Source organism: Vidua chalybeata, chromosome 11 (genome assembly GCF_026979565.1).
Source record: "Vidua chalybeata isolate OUT-0048 chromosome 11, bVidCha1 merged haplotype, whole genome shotgun sequence".
Classification (NCBI taxonomy): Eukaryota; Metazoa; Chordata; class Aves; order Passeriformes; family Viduidae; genus Vidua; species Vidua chalybeata.
The window spans coordinates 20722429-20743327 of NC_071540.1; the positions used below are offsets into that span (position 1 = coordinate 20722429).

The 20899-nt window shown below is 61.4% G+C and overlaps 1 protein-coding gene across 2 annotated transcripts in view; it reads left to right on the forward strand.

Annotated features, from left to right (window-relative positions):
- Positions 1–20611, forward strand: part of WWP2 (WW domain containing E3 ubiquitin protein ligase 2) — a 31211-nt gene extending 10600 nt beyond the window's left edge. Inside the window, exons 7-24 of one of the 2 annotated variants that reach the window (XM_053953012.1) lie at positions 3799–4022; positions 4598–4814; positions 8997–9086; positions 9387–9561; positions 12332–12386; positions 13845–13926; positions 14197–14328; positions 14473–14551; positions 14658–14729; positions 14811–14899; positions 15922–16081; positions 17034–17167; positions 17265–17405; positions 17934–18054; positions 18320–18424; positions 18523–18619; positions 19392–19464; positions 19598–20611. In XM_053953012.1, the coding sequence (XP_053808987.1) occupies positions 3799–4022; positions 4598–4814; positions 8997–9086; positions 9387–9561; positions 12332–12386; positions 13845–13926; positions 14197–14328; positions 14473–14551; positions 14658–14729; positions 14811–14899; positions 15922–16081; positions 17034–17167; positions 17265–17405; positions 17934–18054; positions 18320–18424; positions 18523–18619; positions 19392–19464; positions 19598–19697 (2146 nt within the window). In that variant the 3' untranslated portion in view covers positions 19698–20611. The remainder of the gene's footprint in view (positions 1–3798; positions 4023–4597; positions 4815–8996; positions 9087–9386; positions 9562–12331; positions 12387–13844; positions 13927–14196; positions 14329–14472; positions 14552–14657; positions 14730–14810; positions 14900–15921; positions 16082–17033; positions 17168–17264; positions 17406–17933; positions 18055–18319; positions 18425–18522; positions 18620–19391; positions 19465–19597) is intronic. The other variant, XM_053953014.1, reaches the window with a different exon arrangement.
- The last annotated feature ends 288 nt before the right edge of the window (positions 20612–20899 follow it).

The window sequence follows — 20899 nt, forward strand, 5'->3', positions numbered from 1 at the left end:
CCTTTTGGAGCTGTGGTTACTGAGAGACGTGTCACACTGTCAACATGGAGTTGAATTTAACACCTATTTATATTTCCAGAGCATGGCAGTGGCCCAGCAGCCTGTACAGATGTTCTGGGTAGGAGTGTGGCTGTGGAGAGGGCGCCTGCAGCCTGTCCGTGGGAGGTTCTGCGTGGCCCAGGCTCAGGAGCTCTCTCAGCTACAAGCTTCACACCCCAAGCCCTTCTGCTCCTTTTTTATCTGCTGGGCACACACCAGAGTTGATGTTTTTGGCTCAAAAAGTGACCTTGTCTTTCCATGTTGTGTGTTCATCTCCCACCTGAGGAGGGAGAGGGATGGAAATTGGGAGCACTTTGTGAGCATAGATCGTGCCCTTTTGTGGTGGCTGCTCCTGTTGATTCCTGCTGTCCCGGTGTTAGAGCCTCCCCAGGGGTGGGAAGTGCTCAGTGACCTGACTGAGCTGGGCTCGGCAGGCACTTAGCAGCTCTCAGGAGGTGCTAGAAAACCTGAAAAGAAAATTCTGGTTTGGGAGGCTGAGCCCGGGCACTGCTTGTTGCCCATTCCCCACTCCCTTCCCATCAGCTGTGAGGAGTTTCTGCTTCAGGTGTCACCTTGAGTGTGGTGAAGTCTGGCCAGGACTTGTGCAGGGCACCTTCAGACACCTGCCAGGTGTGCCTGCCATCAGCCATATCCCCTGGCTGCCCTGCTGTGGAAAGCTCCGAGCTAGTTCTCAATCCATGCTGCAGTCACCTGAATTTGGGGTCTTCTGGACGTAGCTGCTCAGTTTGATGTGGTGCTGCTCCGTGGGGCAGAGCACTGCTCTCTGTACCCACAGTGGAGGCAGCTGTAAGCTCCAGGCTGGAATGTGGGTCCCTTGCACTTGGGAATGTTGTTTGATGGTTGCTGTGTTTATACACAGAGCCGTGTTTATTTTCTTGGGCTTGGTGATGGATGCTGGCAAAGTCACTCAGCGGCAGGATGGAAGAAAAGGGGCATTCTTTGCTCCTCAGCTATTTCCACACTGTCCCTGCAAGGGAAATTGCTTGGTCAGGGCTTCTCTTTTTTCTCCTGAACAAATGTCATCTTGGGATTTGCTGCTAGTCTTGGTGATTGGGTGTGAAATTCCACAGCCCTCTGTGCAGTGAGAGAGAGAGCTCTGGCTGAGAGCTGGGGCCATGGGTGCCACAACCCCTGTTTGTGGAGGCCCTGGCACAGGGTGCCCAGAGAAGCTGTGGCTGCCCCATCCCTGAAAGTGTCCAAGGCCAGGCTGGACGGGGCTTGGAGCACCCTGGGATAGTGGAAGGTGTCCCTGCCCATGGCAGGAGCTGGAACGAGAATGAGCTTTCAGGTCCCTTTGCACCCAAACTATTCCATGGATCTCTCATTTGGGTGCTGGGGGATGTGGCTGCCTCCCCTCCTTTGGCAGGGACAGGGGGAATTTCTCAGCTCTGTGTTTCGGGAGCCCAGATGGCACTGAGGCTCTCCCGGCTGTTTCCCAGAGATAGTGCCCTGCTCTGCAGAGCCAGCCCTGGCTCCAGCCTGTGCTCTGCCCTCCTCCTCCTCAGCCACAGCTTGGGCTCTGATGTGCTGTGTGAGACCAAGACATGCTGCCACCTCTGCTGCATCTCCTGAGGGACCTTCTGGCCATCCCAGCTGCAGGAACTGGCCGTGCCTGGGTTTCTTGGCTGGGGTCCGTGTTGGCCACTGTGGCGAGGGGACTCGGCCTTGGCAGAAGGGGAAGAGGGAGGGTTGGTGTCACCTGGCTGCTGCGACTTTACTCTTTGGCATCATCTGCCCCAGCCCAGGAGGGGCAGTGGGGCAGCCAGCCAAGGTGCCCAAGGCGATGGGGGACAGCCCCTGGCGTGGGAGAGGGGCTGCCATCCACACACCCCTCTCCATCCCTCCCCCTGTCTGTTCCCATCCATGCTCTGCCTGGTTTTTTCCTTGCTCCTATTTTAAGCACACGCTCCCATCCCGCCGTGCTCTGTGGCCTTGCTGGGTTTGTTTCCAGTGTCTATTAAAAGACAATGCCCAGATGGGAGCACTCGTAGGAGGGCTGGGCTGGGCTGGGCTGGGCTGGGCGGGCTGGCTAATTCAGGCTGGTAACCCTGTGCTGCCGGCTGGCAGCCTGGAAACATCCTGTTTTGGTTTCTAAAAACTGCCTGGGCAGTTCTGAGCTCATCTGTGCTGAGGAGGGCAGGGGCCAGAGCCATCCCATGCCAGAGAGGTTGCTCCCAGCGGGACAGGCTGGTGGCACCTGCCTATTCCCCTCTGGCCAGGGCTCTGGGGTCTGTGCTGCATCTGGCCTCACCTCTCTGTGGGGAGAGGTCCCAGCCAGCTTTTGGGAGGTGGATGGTACCAGTGTGCCCTGCTGAGCCATGGCAGTGAGGGGCCCCCTTGATGGGAGAAGAGAAGCCTCTTCTCTCCCCACAGATGCCCCAAGTTGCTGGGTGCTGGTGGCCAAAGCAAACCCCAGCATGGAGCCGTGTCTGGGGCCAGCTGGGGTTTCAGGGAGTTCACTGCCTGAGGAGCCCCTGCAGGAGCCCCTGGCTGGGGCTGCCCTCCTAGGGGTCTGTGACTCACTCAAGTGGTCACAGCAGCTCCTGCTCTGCCCGTGGCTCTCATCTAATCTATTTTCAACATCCATCTCCTTCTTTCCCATGTCTCCTCCCGATCCCAGCCCTGCCATGAGCCGCTCCCCAAGGAGAGCAGCTTTGGAGCCAGTGGGAGGGTTCTCGTTGCTGGAGCTGCTCAGAGTGGCATGACTGATCTGTGCCCTGTTGCTGCCAAGCTGCTGTCCCCTCCCAGCACCAGCCGTGAGACTTGGGGACAGTTTGTGGGTTTTGCCCTTTTAAGGTAGATTCTGGCTGGGAGAAGCTGATGTCCTTTTCCCTGCAGTCTCTACCCTTGATGGTTGCTGCCTGGGCTGCCAGCCTGGGTGGAGGTGCCTAGGCTCTGCCTCTGCTCCTCAGGCCCCCCAGATTTGGGATGACAGCATCTCCCCTCCTGCCCTGTCCCCCTCCTCACTCGCAGGAATGAATTCTTAAGGTGAAACCCAGCTATTTCAGGAATGCCTTTGTGCTGCCTTGGGGCCCCTGGATGGTCCAAGGCAGTGAGTTTCCTTGGGGGAGCTGCAGGCGCTCTGCCAGGGAATGTTGGGATGCCCTGGCCATGGAGAATGGTGGCAGGTGAGCTCCAGGGTGGCAGTGACCCCCAAGAGATGGAGCAGCTGCACCTGAGCTGGTCACAACTCGTGCTGTGATTTCAGCTCTCACCTTTCCTGACTGCTTGTTCCCTCCTTTTCTGGAGGCCACAGCTGTCCTGGGAACACTTCCTCACCTGCCTCTGTGCTACGCTTGGAGCCAGGCACGAGGCACTGGAGAGGGTCCCCACCATGGTGCAGGACCCAGGGCTGCTGTGGGATCTCCTGGGAGCTGCAGGGGTGGACGGAGCAAGCTGGGATCCACTGTGGTGAGCAGGTCTCTGGCTGTGAGTGCCCGGGGCCATTCCTTGGCACATGGAGTGACCACCTGTGAGCAAAGCAAGGTGCTGTCACCCAGGTGACTCCTCCGTGGGTCTCTGCCACCAGCAGGTGTGTGCCAGGACTGTGGGCAGGTCTGAGCAGGCAGCATGAAGCTCCAAGCACTGCCCTCAGCAGAGGCACGGAACCATATCCTGGCCCTTCCCAGGGGACACCAATGGCTGTGCTGGGCAGAAGCAGCAGAAGCCCAGGGTGAAAAGGCAGGAGTGGCATTTTCCATGTGATGTCTCTCACCTCCTGTGCTCCCTCCCTTGCAGGACGCACCGACATGCGGCCGGAGCAGCCCGGGCAAACACGGGGAGTGGAGAGCAAAGTCCCAGTGCCAGGAGCCGGCACCGGCAGCAGGCCAAGAGCTCACAGCACACCAGCACAGCCACCAGCCTGGCCAACGGCATGGCCAACGGCGTGGCCAACGGCACGGTCACCGGCACGGCCACCGGCACGGCCACCAGCATGGCCAATGGCGTGGCCAACGGCACAGGTGACCCAGCGCTCGTGGGAGGTGGGGGCAGAGCTCAGGGCTACTCACTGTGGAGAAACTCAGTCTCTGCTGAGATTCATAATGCATCTTGTAGTGCCTGGGAATTTTGTCCCTGTGCATTGATGAGTTTTTATTGATTTTCCTTCTGATAAGCCAGGCAGCTCTACTGAGTGCACTGGGAGGATCTGTGCTGCCTGTCAGGAATGATTTCTGTGACTCCACTCTGGAGTCACCCAGGTGTTTAAAAGGATACTGGCACAGCAGTGTCACCACTGTCACAGTGAGGAGGACAGTGGTCACCACTGAGTGGACTTTTTCCAGGGTTCAGCCTGTTTCCAGGGGCAGAAGACACCCTGGGCACAAAAGCAAAGCACAAAAGTTCTGCTTCTGTCTCAGGATGGAGGCGATGGCAATGGTTCCAGAGGGGTCTGGGTGAAGCAGGTGCTGCCTTTGCTGCAGGCTGGGAGCACTGAGAGTGCCGTGCTTGGGTTGTCACCCACCACGTGCTGCTTCCCGGGTAAGCTCAGCCGGCCTTGGGCCCTCCCTGTGCTGACCTCCTGCCCTCTGCCTTGCAGCGAACGGGGACGCCGTGGGTGCCGTGGACATGGACGAGGACAGGCCGGCAGCAGGGGCCAGCGTTCCGCCCGCGGCGGCGTCGGGCTCGGCCGAGGGCTCGGCTGCCCCTGCCCCTCCTGCCCTGGGCGGCTCCAGAGAGGCGGAGGAGGCGGCCTCGGGCCCCAGCGCCCCCCCGGCCCGGGCGGCCGTGCTCGCCCTGGATGCTCTGCCCCCCGGGTAAGCTCTGCCTGTGCCCCTCGGGGAGGGGGACAGCAACCGACTGGGGCACTGCTGTGTGCTGGGACCAGGGGCTGTTCGAGGGAGGGAAGGTGCTGCCCCAGGAGCTGCTGGGGATGCTGGTGCTCAGCAGAACAGGGAGGGCCTGGGACAGGTGCCCGGGATCCTGTGCCCCTTGCCTGGCACAGCTGGTGCTCCCTGTCCTGCCTGCCTGCCCAGGATGCTCTGGGCCGGGGTCTGGCCTGTGCCCACTGGGTGTTTGGGGTGCTGAACAGTGGGTGGCATCTCTGTGCCCGTGGAGCAGCAGAGCCTTCCTCTCTCACGGGGCTGCTCAAGGGATCAGTCAGAGGAAAACGCCCGGGAGACTGAGCGTGGATTTTCAGGGAGCTCTCAGTGAGCAGGAGGGCACGGACATGCTCTGGGGACACCATAGAGGCATTGGCCACTGCTGGGGACAGGGGGGCAGGACCCTCGAGTAGTGGTGCTCATTCTCCCTGGTGCGGATGCTGCTCATCCTCCTCCTCCTCCTCCTCCTCCTCCTCCTTGGGATGTTGGGAAGGGGCTGGAGGGGAGTGGGAGCTGCTGGCTCGGGGTGGGGGGCAGCAGTCAGGGTCTGGGCTCAGCCCCCAGTGTGCTGCAGCTGCACCGTTCTCCCCTTGTGTCAGACCCCTTGAATTCTGGGCGGGGGGTGAAATGGCCTGTGTTTGGGATGAAGGGAGCTGTTTATTTTGCTTTGGCTGAGGCGATGCCTGGAAGGTCAGGGCCCGCTCGTGTGTCAGTCACAGGTAATTAGGGTTAACGGCTCACTGTGCCTTTATGCGGGTGTGTGAGGGTTTCTGTTCTCCTGGCCTGGGCCCTTCCTGTTTCCAGGCAGCTGGAAAAGTCCAGTGCTCTCAAAAAGGCCTTTATTCCAGCCAGAGCTTGTGCCCCTTTCTGCTCCTACCAGGTAGACTGAAGGTCTCCTTTTCCCCACCTGGGGTTGGAAACAGGCTGCTGTTTCTTTGCCGGGGCGGGGAAGCCTGCAGATACCTCCGGGTTCCAGAGGCTGCGGGCACTGCTTTCTAAGACACACCAGGCTGGGTTTACCTGGCCCAGCCAGATGGAAAGGTGGCCATGTCCTCCTTGCCCATCTCCCTGTGGACCTCACGCACCAGAGAATCAGTGTGTCAGAGCAGGGAGGAGGATAAAGCTATCGTGCTTTGGGAGCTGGATGGAAAGGAACATTGAAGGGGTAGTGAGGCAGGCTGAGCTCCTGGAATCTGGATCTCTGGAGACACCTTTGATTAGCACCTTCTGTGCTAGGGGGAAAGAGGGCAGCATGAGCTGTGCTTGTGCTGTGCTGGCCTGGGCAGGGGGGACCAGAGATCAAGGGCTTCCCAGGTGAAGGAGAGCGGGGAGTTGGATGCATTGAGGTCTCCACGGTGTGAGCCCTTCCAGGGAGCTGCCAGAGCAGGTCCTGGGCTAACGGGGATTTGCTGAGCTGGGATTGCACAGCGCTGTGTCCCTGGGGTGGTGTAAATGAGCTTCTGGAGTTCTCCTCAGCCCTGATCCAGGGAGGCTGGTTTTTGGCGGGCTCACCTCACCACGGAATTATTCTGACTGGTGGTTTGGGGCCCAGCTGAGGAGATGGGGATGCAGGAGAGCCCCTTGCTGGGCTGGCTGTGAGAGCACTGCAGGGCCCGTGGGGGCGGCTCCTGCTCTGCCACTCCAGGAGCAAAGTCCCCTGCAGAGTTGCCAGGCATGTTCCTCCTGAGCCCTGCCCTTGTCTCTGAGTGTCTCCTTCCTTCCCTCGGAGTGTGGGGAGCACTCACTTCAGCCTCTGGAGGGTGGCCCCAGCCTCCCTGCTCGTTCTGGGCTGTGGCAGACGGTTGGGTTCATGCAGGGATCCCGAGCGATGTGCTGTGCTCAGATCTCTGTGTCTCAACATCTGCACCAGGTGTGGTGGCTCAAAGGCATCCCTCACACAACTGGGAGTCTGTCCTAGGGGCTGGAGAGGGCTGGAAGGAGTTCTGAGTAATTCCAGCCCGACAGTGCCCAAAACCTCCTTCACATGCTCTGGGCAGTGTTCCCCTGGAGCCAGGAGCGTGTGTGGTGCCTCGGGGGTCCCAGCCCGGGGTCCCAGCTCTCCTGCTGGGCTGTCTGAGCGGATTGGCAGCGGAGGGAGGGGAGGGGGCCGCTGGCTCCTGCATCTGGATCCTATCAGGGATGATCCCGTGTGGGACAGGCGGCGGGGTGGGGGGTGTGTGGCGCTGCCTTGCCCGCACAAAGAGGTGCTTTATGCTGCCTGGCAGAACCCACGGGGCTGTGGTTTCTTACGTAAGGAGGGCGTTTTGTTTGGACTGCAGGGTTGCCTCAGCTCTGCCACTTCCCACTGCCTTTGGCTCCCTGCATCCATGGCCATCGAGAGCCTGTGGGCAGCTGGAGGAGAGCTGGCAGGGACTGGCATGTTGGGTGCTTTGTGGTGCTTGTGGGGAGAGCTCCCAAAACCATGGATCTCCCATGTTGGGGGCCATGTGGAGCTGGGCAAGGTGGTCTGGGCAAGGATGGGTTGTCCCCACTGTCCCCATCTCTGTGTGGCAGCAGTAACCACGGTTCATCACCACTGGCCCACAGGGTGAGCCAGCCCTCAGCAGATTCACTCCTCACATCACCCAGGAGCTGCTGGTGAGCAGTTTGTGAGCTCATCAGTGTTTTTACAGGGGGCGAGGTGGGGACAGGGGACATCAGGCCATAGCTGCCACCACCAGCAGCTCTCCCCAGTCCCACGTGGCTCTTTGCAGTCATGAGTGCACCCAGAGGGATCCAGAAACCTGGGGGAATTCTCATCGTGGGAATTCTGGTCTCTATAGCCGCAGGAATGGTACCTTCCCAGTCCTCAGAGCTGTGTGGATCAGAGAATCTGTTGTTAATGAGACTGGAGGAGCTGTCCAGGGCAGTTCCACTGCCCTAAAAGTGCCTGGGCACCTTCTGCCATCTGTCTCATGGGATAGACCTGCTCATGTCTTAGGACACCCCAGCTGTGCTGATTTTCTCTTTAGAGATTTCACTCTTCTTTTACCTGTCCTGGTGCTTTTATGCTCATGAAGCACCAAGTTCATGGTTTGTGACCAGGAAACTGTGTGGTGTCAGGCTTGGCAGCCCCTCACCCTTTCACTGCAGGGGCACAGCAGGTCCTGCCTTGGACTCTCTGTCAGGGATACCCAAGGGTGTCTCTGACCTGTTCCAGGGAGGAGAAGGGTCCAGTGCTGCTGACTGGAAGCAACATTGGTGTTGCATTGGCTCCGCAGAGGCTGCAATGCAGTTGAGCTGTGTCACTGCAGGTGTGTGGCCGTGGTGATGGCATTGCTGTCCCTGGAGCTGTGGGGCTGAGCTGGGATGAGCCCAGGCCGTGGGAGCAGCTCCATCCCCAGGGCTGCCTGCTGCCTGCCAGCCTGGGCTGGCTCCCTTGCTGCCACACAGAAGCTGGTGTATTAATTTCCTAGAGCTTTTTGTGGTGATTAATTGAGACAGATGATTGAATGGGGAGAGAGGCCTGTGGGAGCAGAAGTGTGGCAGGAGAACACTTTATCTGTCAGCAGCTGCTGGCTCGCCTCCTCTGCTGCAGGATAAAAGCTGACAAGAAAGCACGGGCTCCACAGAGCATTTACCTTTGCCGGGGTAAATTCCTGAATGAATTCACACAAAGAATGGTTGCAGCGTGGCCCTGTAAAGCCAGGCTTGCTGTCACCTGGGCTGTCCTCAGGGCCACCCCAGCCCAAGCACCATGGCCACACGTGTGTTTAAGCTGTAGCTGTCAGCAGCAAGCCCAGGGCTGCCAGGGAGCGATCCCAGCCCCAGCCCCAACTCAAATACTCCCCTTTGAAGATGTATTAAGAGAAACCAAACAAAAACATCAGAAACGCAGGGCATAAAACTGACCCTCTGTGAAATCCTATGCTGACCTTTCTGGGGGAAATTAGGAGTTTATGCTCCAGTTATGCCTGTTGAGGAAGCAGAGTGCTGCAGCCCCTCTCGCAGAGTCTCCATCGAGGAGGCCCAGTAGCTGCCACGCAGACCTGTCAAATAAAGGCTGGAATGCCAAGGATGTGAGGGGCTGGGCTCCCTGACCCAGCAGGAGCAGCTCTCTGGATGTTCTTGGTGCCAGCAAATATCACCTGCCTCATGGTTTTATTTTCCTTGCAGGTGGGAGCAGCGGGAGCTGCCGAATGGTAGAGTCTACTATGTAGACCACAACAACAAGACCACGACGTGGGAGAGACCCCTTCCTCCAGGGTAAGGGGCTCGGGGGCTCCAGGCTCGCTCGCTCTCTTGGGGGGATGTTCATGGCATCCTGGTGGGAGCTCCAGCAGTGTCCCAGCATCCTGTCAGGCTTCGTGTGCCCTTGCAGGAGCTACTCGAGGAGTTACTCATCCTTTGTATTTCCTTTTGGTGGGTCCTTGTCCAGAAGAGCCCCTTTAGGTGTGAAAGCAGTGGTTTTGGAGCTGGGCACGGAGCCCTCGTGTCGGAGGGTGTCAGTCCGCAGGACCCAAGCGGCGCGAGCCACTCAGTGACAACTTCCTTGGGTGCTTCCAGGTGGGAGAAACGCGTGGATCCTCGAGGCAGGTATTACTACGTGGACCACAACACCCGGACCACCACGTGGCAGCGCCCCACGGCCGAGTACGTCAGGAACTACGAGCAGTGGCAGTCGCAGCGCAACCAGCTGCAAGGGGCCATGCAGCAGTTCAGCCAGAGGTTCCTGTACCAGGTGAGAGCCGGGCGTGGCGGTGCCAGGGTCTCACCTGCCCCTGCCGCTGGTCTCACCGGGGCTGCCTGGGAGCCACAGGGCGTGGGAAGGTGCTTGCTGGGCTGTGTGGGGTCTGTGAGAGCTCAGAGCAGTGCCTGGATGGGAGCTCACAGAGCCGGCAGAGGCCTTGGGGGAGTGACTTGCTTTTTATAAACCAGCTTGCATGGCCCTGAAGGGTGGTGGGAGGTGTCCTCGGCAGCCTGCCCCCGAGGTTTCTCCAGTGCCAGTGTGGACAGCCACACATTCTCCTGTGGCTCCCATCAGACAAGCCTTGCTGCTGACCTGTGGGGCTGAAGAGCCTGCTGTCGGAGCTGAGGGAGCCCTGGCAGCCTGGTGTGTAGCAGGACAGGAGGCTCTGGGGCCTGAGCTCGTCCCTCCCCAGGTCTCTGTTGGGCTGAGGACAGCGTGGCTGGGTCCTGGAGCTGCAGGCCCAGGGTACAAGTGGAGAGGGCTGCAGGAGCCAGGGACCAGAGAGTGCAGGGAACGAGCTGGACTTGGTCAGCATCCTCCTGCTTTATGTGCTGCTTCCACCCATTCCTGGTTTGGGCTGAGTATTTGCATTTCCTTGCTCAGGGAATGGTCTCAACCATTCTCTTCCTGGGCAGGGACCACACCTGTCCTGGCTGTGCCTTTGCCGTGGATCTGGACCCAGCTGAGGGGAGTGAGCCCCTCTGCTGACCTGAGCAGCGCTGGTGGCTGTGGGCTGTAGGGAGAGCAGTGCTTGGGACAGGGCTGGGCTGGAGCAGTTCTGCCTCCTGGAGCAGCGATCCGGCCCCACGCAGGGGTGAGCCTGCACTCGTGAACAGCTGTGGAGGGAAGGTGGGCAGCGTACAGGGACCAACTTCCCATTGACTTTATCTCCTCAGAGAAAGCCAGGAGTCCCAGCTGGGACCAGAGTGGGCTCAGGGCTCCATCCAGGAGCTCAGCTGCTCTCTGGGAGGGGGTGTAGTGCAAAGTGCATTCTGTGTGGGACACAACCGGGGCCACTCCCGGGGCTGCGGGAGCAGCTCAGCCCCTCTCCTCCCCCTGCCTGTCCCTCCCTGGCTGTCCCTCCAACCCTTCCAAGCCTCACAGGCAGAGCTGGACCCCCACTACTGTGCTGGCCCTGCCTTGGCCAGAGCCCAGCAGAGGGGCTCCCCTGGGAGGGCTCCCACCGTGCCCAGTGGGGCTCCTGCTGTCCCTCCTCCCTGCCAGCGCCAGCCCTGGGGCTGCTCCAGGCCCTGCGACTCGCCCTGGCCACGCTCTGCCGAGGGAGGGACCCGGGCTCCAAATTTAGCCTGATGAAACGATTCTACTTTTTGTTTCGAGCTCTGCTGCCAGCAGAGATGGTTCCTGCTCTGCCTCCTGCCCCACAGGGGCTTTCTGCTTGACTTGCTCCTGCCTCCAGCATCCCTCTGCCCTCCTTGCTGGAGGGGACAGTAGGGGTGTGATGAGCAGTGGGGCAGAGCCTGGGAAAGGCACAGTTTGGGGGGCTCGGGTGAAGCCAGGGACCACTCTCCCGGCAGATGCCCCAGTGCCACATCCTTTGCACAAAGGGTCTTTGGCACGGGGGCCAGGTTGTTCCCAGGGGCTGTGGGGAGCTGCAGGAGCTGCCCTGGTAGCTTTCATCAGCTGTTTTGAGGTGCCAGTGAGGTGGTACCCCTGGACACGACTCGGCTGTCTGTGTGGGCAGCCTGTCCTGGTGGGGAGGGAGTGGACACTGCCCCAGTCCTGGCACAGGGAGTGGGTACAAGGGGCAGAGCTCGGAGGGGCACAGACTGTGCCAGCCATGCTCGGCGTGCTGGCTGCCGTGAGCTGTACCCAGCCAGGTTTTGGTGCCTTTGTGGGAGTGGGGGGCCCTGGCACCCCGAGGGCCCGGTTCCAGCAGGAGGGCCGGCTCTGGCTGCGGGTGGCATTCCCCGGGCCCAGGCTGACTGGGATCCATCCCGGCGCGGGAAGCTGGGACACAGCCCCCCCCACCACCTCCAGCCCCATGGGTTTTTACCTTTTGGCTAAACGACTCATTTAACCATTAACAGCACTTCCAGGCCGCCTCCTGCCCTGGACCCCGGGGACCCTCCATCCCCAGGGAGCCCAGCGGGGCCGGGGATTGCCCGCACCGGGGCAGGACGGCGGCCCGTGCCCGTGCTGGGCCAGGCGGGCCCGGGAGAAAGGCGCTTTGTGCGGGGCGGGCGGGGCCGTGTGCCGGGGCCGAACGCGGGCCCGGCGCATCCCGCACCCCGGCCCTGCCCGCGGAGGAGGGGGCCGCCGTCCCGCCAGGAAGCGCGGGGCGTGGACAGCGCTTGTGGGAATGATTTCATTGGAAAGGCCTGCGATATTTTTTCCCCCTCCTGTGTGTGGTTCTTGGAGGAGGCTGGAGGTGTATGTGGAGGGTTCGCCGGCGCAGCCGAGCAGCCGCGCACGTCCGGAGCGCTCCGGGCCGGCCCGCTGCCCTCGGCCGGCACAGCCCCTGCCCCGCTGCCCCTTGGCTGCCCAGCCCCTGCTTAGGCTGAGCTTTTGGGCTTTTGGTTTTTTTTTTTTTTTTTTTTAATCTTTTGCTTTTTTTGTTTCTTTTTTTAACCCCACCTTGAGTGTGCAAGTTTTTTGTTTTTTTTTTTTTTTTTTTAAGTTCCCTGGGAGCTGTGGGCCAAGTAGAGGCGAGTGGAAGCGGGGCTGGCCGGCTCACCTCTGTGTTCTGCTCCTCCCAGCCAGCCCGGCTCTGGGGTTTATTCCGTGTTTTTGCTCTCTCTAGTCCTCCGGAGCCCCGTCCGACAATGATCCTCTGGGGCCCCTTCCTCCCGGCTGGGGTAAGTACTGCACCGCCTCACCTGCCCCTGCATGCCCCCAGGGGACACTCCTGTCGCCCGCAGCAGGACCCTCCCGCGGGGAGCAGGAGCTCCAGCAGCTCCCTCGCTCCCATCCCTGGCCTTACTGGGAAGGGTGAAGGGTGGCCATGGAGCCAGCACTCCCTGTGCTCGGCTGCACGTGGGGCTGAGTCTGCCTGTGACTAGCACCATCTCTTCTGTGAAATTCAGCTTTTTTTCCCCTGCCTTCCCCTTTTCCTGGAGGAGTTCCCAGCCTCTCTCAGCTGCTGAATGCAGAAGTGCTTGTGATTGTTCTTTGGATTGGGGAAGATCCCCAACTTTGGGGATGGAAGTCCTTGTTTGTCCCTGGACCCCTCCTCTGGTGAGCAGGGATCCGTCCCGCTGCTGTGCTGCCTCCCGGGATGCTCTGCCTGGGTCTGGAGCAGGGCTGGTCATCCCCAAAAGGCCCAAGCATTGTGTGCTGGGACATTTTGAAAAGTCCCTGTGCCACCCCCAGGACAGAGAGATCCCCTCCATGGTGAGAGCATCCCTGGAGAGGGCAGGCTGGGATGCTGGTGGGTGCAGCTGGGCTGTGCTGTGCCAGAGAGAGCAGGAGAAGGGTTAAAATTGTGGGAGCTTGGAGAGGAGAGAGGGGCCAAGGCTGTTCAGGCAGTCTGCAGGGGCAGTGTCTTGATGGGGGTGGTGGTGGAGCCCTTGCTGGGTGTTCCCCCTCCATCAGCAGGGAGAAGGGACCCATCCCCCGTGCCAGCTGGGCGGGCTGGGGAGGCACAGCACCGTGGGGTGGGGGCTCCCAGGATGGATGGGATCCCTGGGATGGATGAGTCCTGGCCATCATTTGGGGGCTGCTGCCCGCAGTGATGGAGCAAGGGGCTGGCAGCGGCCAGAAGGGTGACAGGGAGGTGACAAGGTGACCCTGCCTGCATGGTGCAGGCTGAGCATGGGGAAGTGATGCAGCCCATGGAGGAGGAGGAGGTGCGGGGCACACACAGTGCCAGGGAGGCAGGGGGTGTGTGCAGGGGTGGCTGGGGTGTGTGCTGGAGCTGTTTTGTGCCTGTGCGCAGCACAGGCAGGGTGTGTGTGTTCACACACGTGTGCACTGGAGCAAGGCCATGCAGGGAGTTTGGGAAAGCACCTGTGGATCCATGTGGAGGGATACTCCTGCGTGTCCCAGGAGGGGCTGTGTGTGTGCCACGAGGGTGTGTGGCTGAGCACAGCCCCTGTGCCAGCCTGGCAGCGCTGGCCTCTGCCCTGGCACCTCCTGCACGCTGGCACTGCCGGGCTGAGGCAGCTCGGGCACGCGGAAGGAACGTGAGGTTTATCCTGCCTTTTCCAAATGAGCCAGGGAGGTGGAATGGGGGAGCTGACAAATTTCCTGTGAGCTGGGAAGGGGAGGGCTGTTCCCAGGACTCCAGCTAACGCTTTCTCTCCCTTTTCTCCTAGAGAAGAGACAGGACAATGGGCGAGTGTATTACGTGAACCACAACACCCGGACCACGCAGTGGGAAGACCCTCGCACGCAGGGGTAGGCGGCCGTGGGGGGAGCAGGGTTTGGGAAGGTGCAGTTCTCCAGGGACCTGGCCTGCACTGAGGCCATGTGTCCCACAGATGGAGGGGGAAGCTCTGACAGTGCCATGGCCGTGGCCGGAGTGCTGCCCAGGCAGGACTCCTCTCCCGGGGTGTGGGCAGTCGCTCGCCAGTCCCATGCCATGAATCCTGCCTTTTGCCTGGCACAGAGCTGTAGCTGAGGGGGGGACTGCCCGAAGGGCCTGTCTGGTGAGCCCTTCCTTGCCAGCAGGATGATCCAGGAGCCGCCGCTGCCGCCGGGCTGGGAGATGAAGTACACGAACGAGAGCGTGCGGTACTTTGTGGACCACAACACCCGCACCACCACCTTCAAGGACCCGCGCCCGGGCTTCGAGTCTGGGTAAGCCCCAGCAGCGCGTCTGGGGGCTCGCGTGGGCTCTGACCGAGGAGAGCTGCTCCCCAGTGACCCTCCTCCCACCCGGCTCCTGACGGGGGCTGCTCAGGGCAGGCCCGGGGTGTGACCGAGGCCCTGCTGCTTTGGCAGGAGCAAGCACGGCGGCTCCCCGGGCGCGTACGACCGGAGCTTTCGCTGGAAGTACCACCAGTTCCGCTTCCTCTGCCACGTGAGTAGAGCGGCTGTGGGCAGCTGTGTGGGTGCCCTGAGCCCTGTGGGCAGGCGTGGGTGAGGAGAACCGTGCCAGCCTCACACAGCCTTTGCCCTGCCTGCAGTCAAACGCGCTGCCCAGCCACGTGAAGATCAGCGTGTCCCGGCAGACGCTCTTCGAGGACTCCTTCCAGCAGGTAGGGAGGTGCCGGGGCCGCGGAGCCGGGCGGGAGCGGAGCTGGCCCCGGCCGCGGTGACACTGCCCTGCTCGTCCCCAGATCATGAACATGAAGCCGTACGACCTGCGGCGCCGGCTGTACATCATCATGCGAGGGGAGGAGGGCCTGGACTATGGTGGCATCGCCAGGTGAGCGTGGCCTGCCGGGCCACAGGGCCACGCCCTGCCTGTGCCCCGTGTCCTGCGGGCAGCGCACGCGTAAGGCAGCTGCGCTCAGGGCTCCCAGCCCTTGAGCACAGGAGTTCAGGGGCATTCAAATGGGCAGCTGGGTTTTACGAGTGGTGGAACACCCTGAAAGCATTGCATCAGCCTGTCCCTGGCAGTGAGAGCACAGGGGACCCAGCTGGGGCTCCCCTGCTGCCCCCAGCTGTGAGGGCAGTGGGCTGAGTGGCCTTGTCTCCCTGCAGCAAACAGGCCCTGGTGTTCCCAGACAGTCAGTGTGCCAGGGCAGACAGGGTGTGATGTGGTTTCTGCAGCTCTGCTGCTGCTCTGGGATGATGTTACCACAGGGCCTGGGCTGCGGCTTGGCTGGAGGGGGTCCTGTGTCCCTGTGAGCCCCCTCTGGCTCACCTGGGACATCTCCTTGGAGCTCAGTTGGCGTGTCCCTGCTCGCTGCCACCCCACGCTCGCCTGCTGCCCTTCGTGGGGCTGCTACCCCGGCTCCTGCTCCTGCTCCACCTCTCTCCGTGTCCTGCCAGTGGTTTTACCCTATGGTAGGTTACGTCATGCTGTTCTACCACAGGGTAGAACCACGGACAGGATGCCGGGGCTGCCTCCACGCCTGAGGATTCCTGTCTGCCTGCACGGCCGGGGGAGCAAAGCCAGGACGGTGCTGTCCCGAGCTTGGCGTGGGGCTCCCGGGGCAGCGCGTGCGGAGGGACTGGGTGTGCTCGGGGGTGTGTGCGTGTGGGACAGCCCAGCTGGGACTGTGTGTGGGACTGTGTGTTCCTGATGCTCTGAGTGGGGCCTGCAGCAAGCTGGTGTCTCCAGAAACACTTCACAAACCCCACACAGCACCCTGGGGAGGGGAACAGCCTCGCCCAGTCACACCAACACCTGCCTGGCACCTTGAGGAGGTGGGCACCCGCTTGGTGCAGGGACTGTCCCCTCCCTGAGCTGCTTGTCACCGTGTTCCCCTTGTCTCCTTCCAGGGAGTGGTTCTTCCTCCTGTCCCACGAGGTGCTCAACCCCATGTACTGCCTCTTCGAGTACGCGGGCAAGAACAACTACTGCCTGCAGATCAACCCTGCCTCCTCCATCAACCCCGACCACCTCACCTACTTCCGCTTCATCGGCCGCTTCATCGCCATGGTGAGAGCCTGGGGGACGCACCAGGGCTTTGTGTCCCCCGTGCAGAGCAGGGGACAGGGTGGTCAGCAGGGCAAGGGGCAGCTCCAAGTGCCGTGGCTGTGCTGGGCTCGGCACTGCTGCCCTCCCTGAGCCCCTTCTGGCCCACGTGTGGGTCAGTGGGAGATGGGCCTTCAAGGGGGTGCTGTGGGGTGATGCATTTTAAATCCACGGAATGGCTGTGGGGCCAGAGGAGACCTGGTTTCCCAGGAGTTGTGGCGGGGATGGGATGGCTCCAGGTCTTTGGCTGTCACCCCAGGTGCTGTCGGGTCTGCAGCTCCAGAGACTATTTTTAGTCCCAGCAGTGTGAGATTTTCCAGCTGCCCAAGCTCCAGAGCGGCTCCTCCCGTTTGTCTCGGATTGCTCAAGGCCAACGTGCCCCGGGCTGGCAGGGGGGCTGCCGGGGCTCCCCGAGCCCGGGGAAGGGTCCCTGGCCCTCAGCCCCGCGGGGTGCGCACGGAGGCGGCTCCGGCCCCGCTGTCCTGCCCTGCCCTGCCCCGCCTCGCAGGATACCAATAAAACCCCAGACTATTACTCACCGCTGGGCCGTTCTAGACAAGCGTCTGCATTATTTTTGGCTGCCTTTGCCTCGGGGCTCCTGGAAGCCAGGGATTCAGGGAAGCCACAGCACAGCTCTGTTTAAACAAGTGCTCTTAATAGAGCTGTGAGGGGAGAGGGAGATGCAGTGGAATTTGCCGTGGGGAGGGAGAGGGGCTGCAGCCCACTCGGCCCGGGAAGTGCTGTTGGGGCAGCCCACCCTTCCCCTCCACGTGTGCCAGCCAGGAGCAAGTGCCGTAGCTCAGGAACCCCTGAATGAGTCCCTTCTGCCCCGTGGCTGCCCCAGGGTGGAGCATCGTCTTGCCCCAGGGCTGTGTCTCAGGGTGCCCTGTGACCTGGTGTCCCCTCCCTGCCACAGGCTCTGTACCACGGGAAGTTCATCGATACCGGCTTCACGCTGCCCTTCTACAAACGGATGCTGAACAAGCGCCCGACGCTGAAGGACCTGGAGTCCATCGACCCTGAGTTCTACAACTCCATCGTCTGGACCAAGTGAGTGCCCTGCACTCCCTCCTGCAGAGCTCTCCCCACAGCCCCCCACTGCTGCTGGGTGCCTCCATCAGGAATCACATCCCGGTGTCGCCCACAGGGAGAACAGCCTGGAGGAGTGCGGCCTGGAGCTGTACTTCATCCAGGACATGGAGATCCTGGGCAAGGTGACCACCCACGAGCTGAAGGAGGGTGGTGAGAGCATCCGTGTGACGGAGGAGAACAAGGAGGAATACATCATGTGAGTGGCTGTCCCAGGGGTCCTGTCAGGCACCCGCCCCCACCAGCTGCAGGGGTGGGACCGTGGGGCTTGGGACGTGGCCGCTTCCCTGGGCTACGTGGCCTGTGACAAGCCCGGGCTGGCGCGGTTGGCCGAGCTCTGCTGCGGTCTGGACTGCTGCGGGCTGGGCAGTTGCCAGTACTTTCAGGAAAAAGGAGAGGGGAGAGAGGCTGAGGCTGCTTTCCCATCCCATGGCTGTTCCCCCTGCCTGCCTGGGGGCTGCCAGGGCCAGCTCAGCTCCAGCCAGGGGATGTGGTTTGCACCCCTGGAGCTCCTAAGGCCGCTGTCGGGGCTGAATGCTGCTGGTGGGTTTGGGGGCAGAGACAGAAACCCACCAGTGGGAATTGAGGGGAGCCCTGGTGCTTTGAGGGAGCCCCTCTCCCATTCCCCACACTCCCGGGGCCCTCCCTGCTGCAGGGAGGGATCCTGGGGTTTCCCCGTGCCAGGCCAGCGGTGCTGGCTCTGTGCCGACCCCGTCTGCCTCCCCAGGCTGCTGACGGACTGGAGGTTCACACGGGGCGTGGAGGAACAGACCAAGGCGTTCCTGGACGGCTTCAACGAGGTGGTGCCGCTTGAGTGGCTGCGCTACTTCGACGAGAAGGAGCTGGAGGTGAGCTGGCACCTGGGGTGGGATGTGGATGGAAAGTGGCACGTGGTGACCCTGCTCATGGTCTGTGCCCGTCGGCCGATGACAGCCCCGGGTGTTGGGTCTGGGGGTGGCTCGTTGGGTCCATTGGCAAGAGAACATCCCGTTGGATGGGAGGAATTTGTGCCAGACACCTCAGTGCTGGCACCTGGGCCAGGTGAGGGCTGGCACCAGAGAGGCTGGTGCTCAGAGCCCCATCTGTCCCCTGCTGAGTGTCCCCTGTCCCCAGCTGATGCTGTGCGGGATGCAGGAGATCGACATGAACGACTGGCAGAAAAATACCATCTACAGGCACTACACCAAGAACAGCAAACAGATCCAGTGGTTCTGGCAGGTCAGTCTGAGCCCGGCTGAGGGCGTGGGGTGCCCTGGCAGGAGCCATCCTGCAGGATGGGACCAGGATCCCACTCAGCTGCCGCGTTCCTGCTGCAGGTGGTGAAGGAGATGGACAACGAGAAGAGGATCCGGCTGCTGCAGTTCGTGACGGGGACCTGCCGCCTGCCCGTCGGGGGCTTTGCTGAGCTCATCGGTGTGTCCTGGGGGGGTGGCACCTTCCTGTCCCTGTCTCCACACAGAGCTCAGGGCAGCACGTGAGCAGGAAGGCAGCTGTGAGGTCTGAGCACAGTGCTCTGGTGTTGTGCCATTTCCACACCCGTTCTTTGGCCGTGACCAAAGGATCCCACCAGGGTTAACTTCGTCTGGCTGGTTTGTGATCTCAATCTGAATGAGATTGGATTTCTGATTCAATTTTGATTCTTGTGCAACAAAGCCTCTTTTTCAGAAAACCACAGTGTGGTTCCACTCCTCCTTTAATTTACTGCTTTTTGGGGCCTATACCAGCCTTTCTCTGACTTTCCTGGCATTCGTGTCAAGCCAACCAGCTTGCTTAACCCACTCAGTTGTTCTTGCTGGCATATTAGCTTCTTCCACCCCCTGGAACCTCTCCAGCATTCCCAATGTGTTAAAAAGCCACCTCAGTGGCTTGCCAAGTCCTTTGAAACTCTTGGATGGACTCACACAATCCTGAGGATTTACAGATCAATGAGTTTTAGCACTTGCTATGGAACCATCGTGCTCAGAGATGGTGCTCTTGCCCCTCTGTGCTATCAATCTGCTTTTTGCTTCCTCCTTTGTTTTTTGAACATCCTCTCTGCAAACAGGCAGGGATTGCTGCCATGGATTTATGCCCTGTGTGACCCTGGGCTTGTAGGGCCATGATGGTGGATCTCAGAGTGTGTGGGAGGGGTTTCTTCTCCAGCTCCCGGTCGTGTACAGAGCTTTGCTGTGCTCTTCATTAACAGGCAGCAACGGGCCCCAGAAATTCTGCATCGATAAAGTTGGCAAAGAGACGTGGCTGCCACGGAGCCACACGTGGTAAGTCACTGCCCCTCGGCCTGGCCGGAGTGCGCGGGGACTCGGGGAGCTCTGCGGGGCTGCGCGGGTGCTCTCCGTCCCCCGGGATGGGACTGCTGTTCCTGGCCTGTCCCAGCCTCTGCTCTCTCCCCAGCTTCAACCGCCTGGATCTCCCTCCCTACAAGAGCTATGAGCAGCTGAAGGAGAAGCTGCTTTACGCCATCGAGGAGACGGAAGGGTTTGGACAGGAGTGATGGAGCTGTGGGGCGTTCCCGGAGCGCTGCCGGCCGGTGCCCAGGGCCGAGCCCTCCCCGGGATGTGCACGGGCCCCTATGGACACTGTGGCTTTTGTTCCTGGGCGAGGCCTGCACTGACACGGCCCTGGGGGAACGGGGCTGTGTTTCCCTCCCTCAGGAAACCCGAGGTGTGATGGAGAGGAGGACACAAGGGCTTGGCTTGCCCAGCTTGGCAGGGCTGGCGCAGAGGGGCTGGGGGGCAGCACAGGGGGCACTGGGGCTCCCCAGCCCCCCACTGCAGACACAGTTACATGTTTGGTAGGGGCTCTTCTTCCCCCTCGTGTTTTCTGCCTTTTCATGGCATTTTGGTAGTGGCAGGTGAGGGGGAAAATGGCTCTCAGATTGACTTCTGGGTGCCATCCTGCACCCAGCGTTCAGTGACAGGGACCCCCAAGACGATGCTTCTGAGGGGCTCTTGTGCACAACCTGAGCGCCAGGTCAGCCCCTTCCCAGGCCAGATCCGCAGCCACTGGAGCCAGAGCCTGGCTGAGGGTGGCGTGTCCCGATGTGCAGCCTGTGACCCCTGGGCAGTTGTATTTAAATGATGTGCTTTCTGCTCGGAGCTGGTGCTCCACAGCAGCCCCGGGGGCTCCGGGCACTGCTGGGGCCCTGCCGGCCTGCGCTCGGATCCCGGGTACTGCTCACACTCCTGCGTTCCCTCTGCTGCCGCACAGGCTGCAGTGAGGGCAAGATCACCTGGCTGTCACTTCTGTCCCTCCCCGTGTGTGCGGGTGACAGACCCGGCTGGTCTGTGTCCGTGTGTCCCGGGGCCTGTGGAGAAGGGACCCTGCAGCGGCTCCGGGCTGGGAACCGGCCGGTTCTGCACGGCCCCGCGCGGCTTCGTGTGCAATAAACGACAAAGCAGCTGCCGAGGTGTGCCTGTGTGCTGGCTCCTCTCACTGTCCGGGCTGTGTGTGGCTCCCAGGGTGGGGTCTGTGCTGGGGCTCCAGGGCCACAATGCCATCCGGAGCTCAGCACTGGGATCACAAATCCCAAGGATTTTGTCCCTGCCTGCTCTGTCAGCGGTGATGGCCCCGGTGCCTCCCCAGGCTCACAGCCTCCCGCAGCCCCTAGAGCTGCTTGGTCCCAGCCAGATGTGACAGGGCCAGCAGCGCTGTCCCCAGGGACGGGCTGGGGCCTGGCTGGCACAGAGGTGTGAC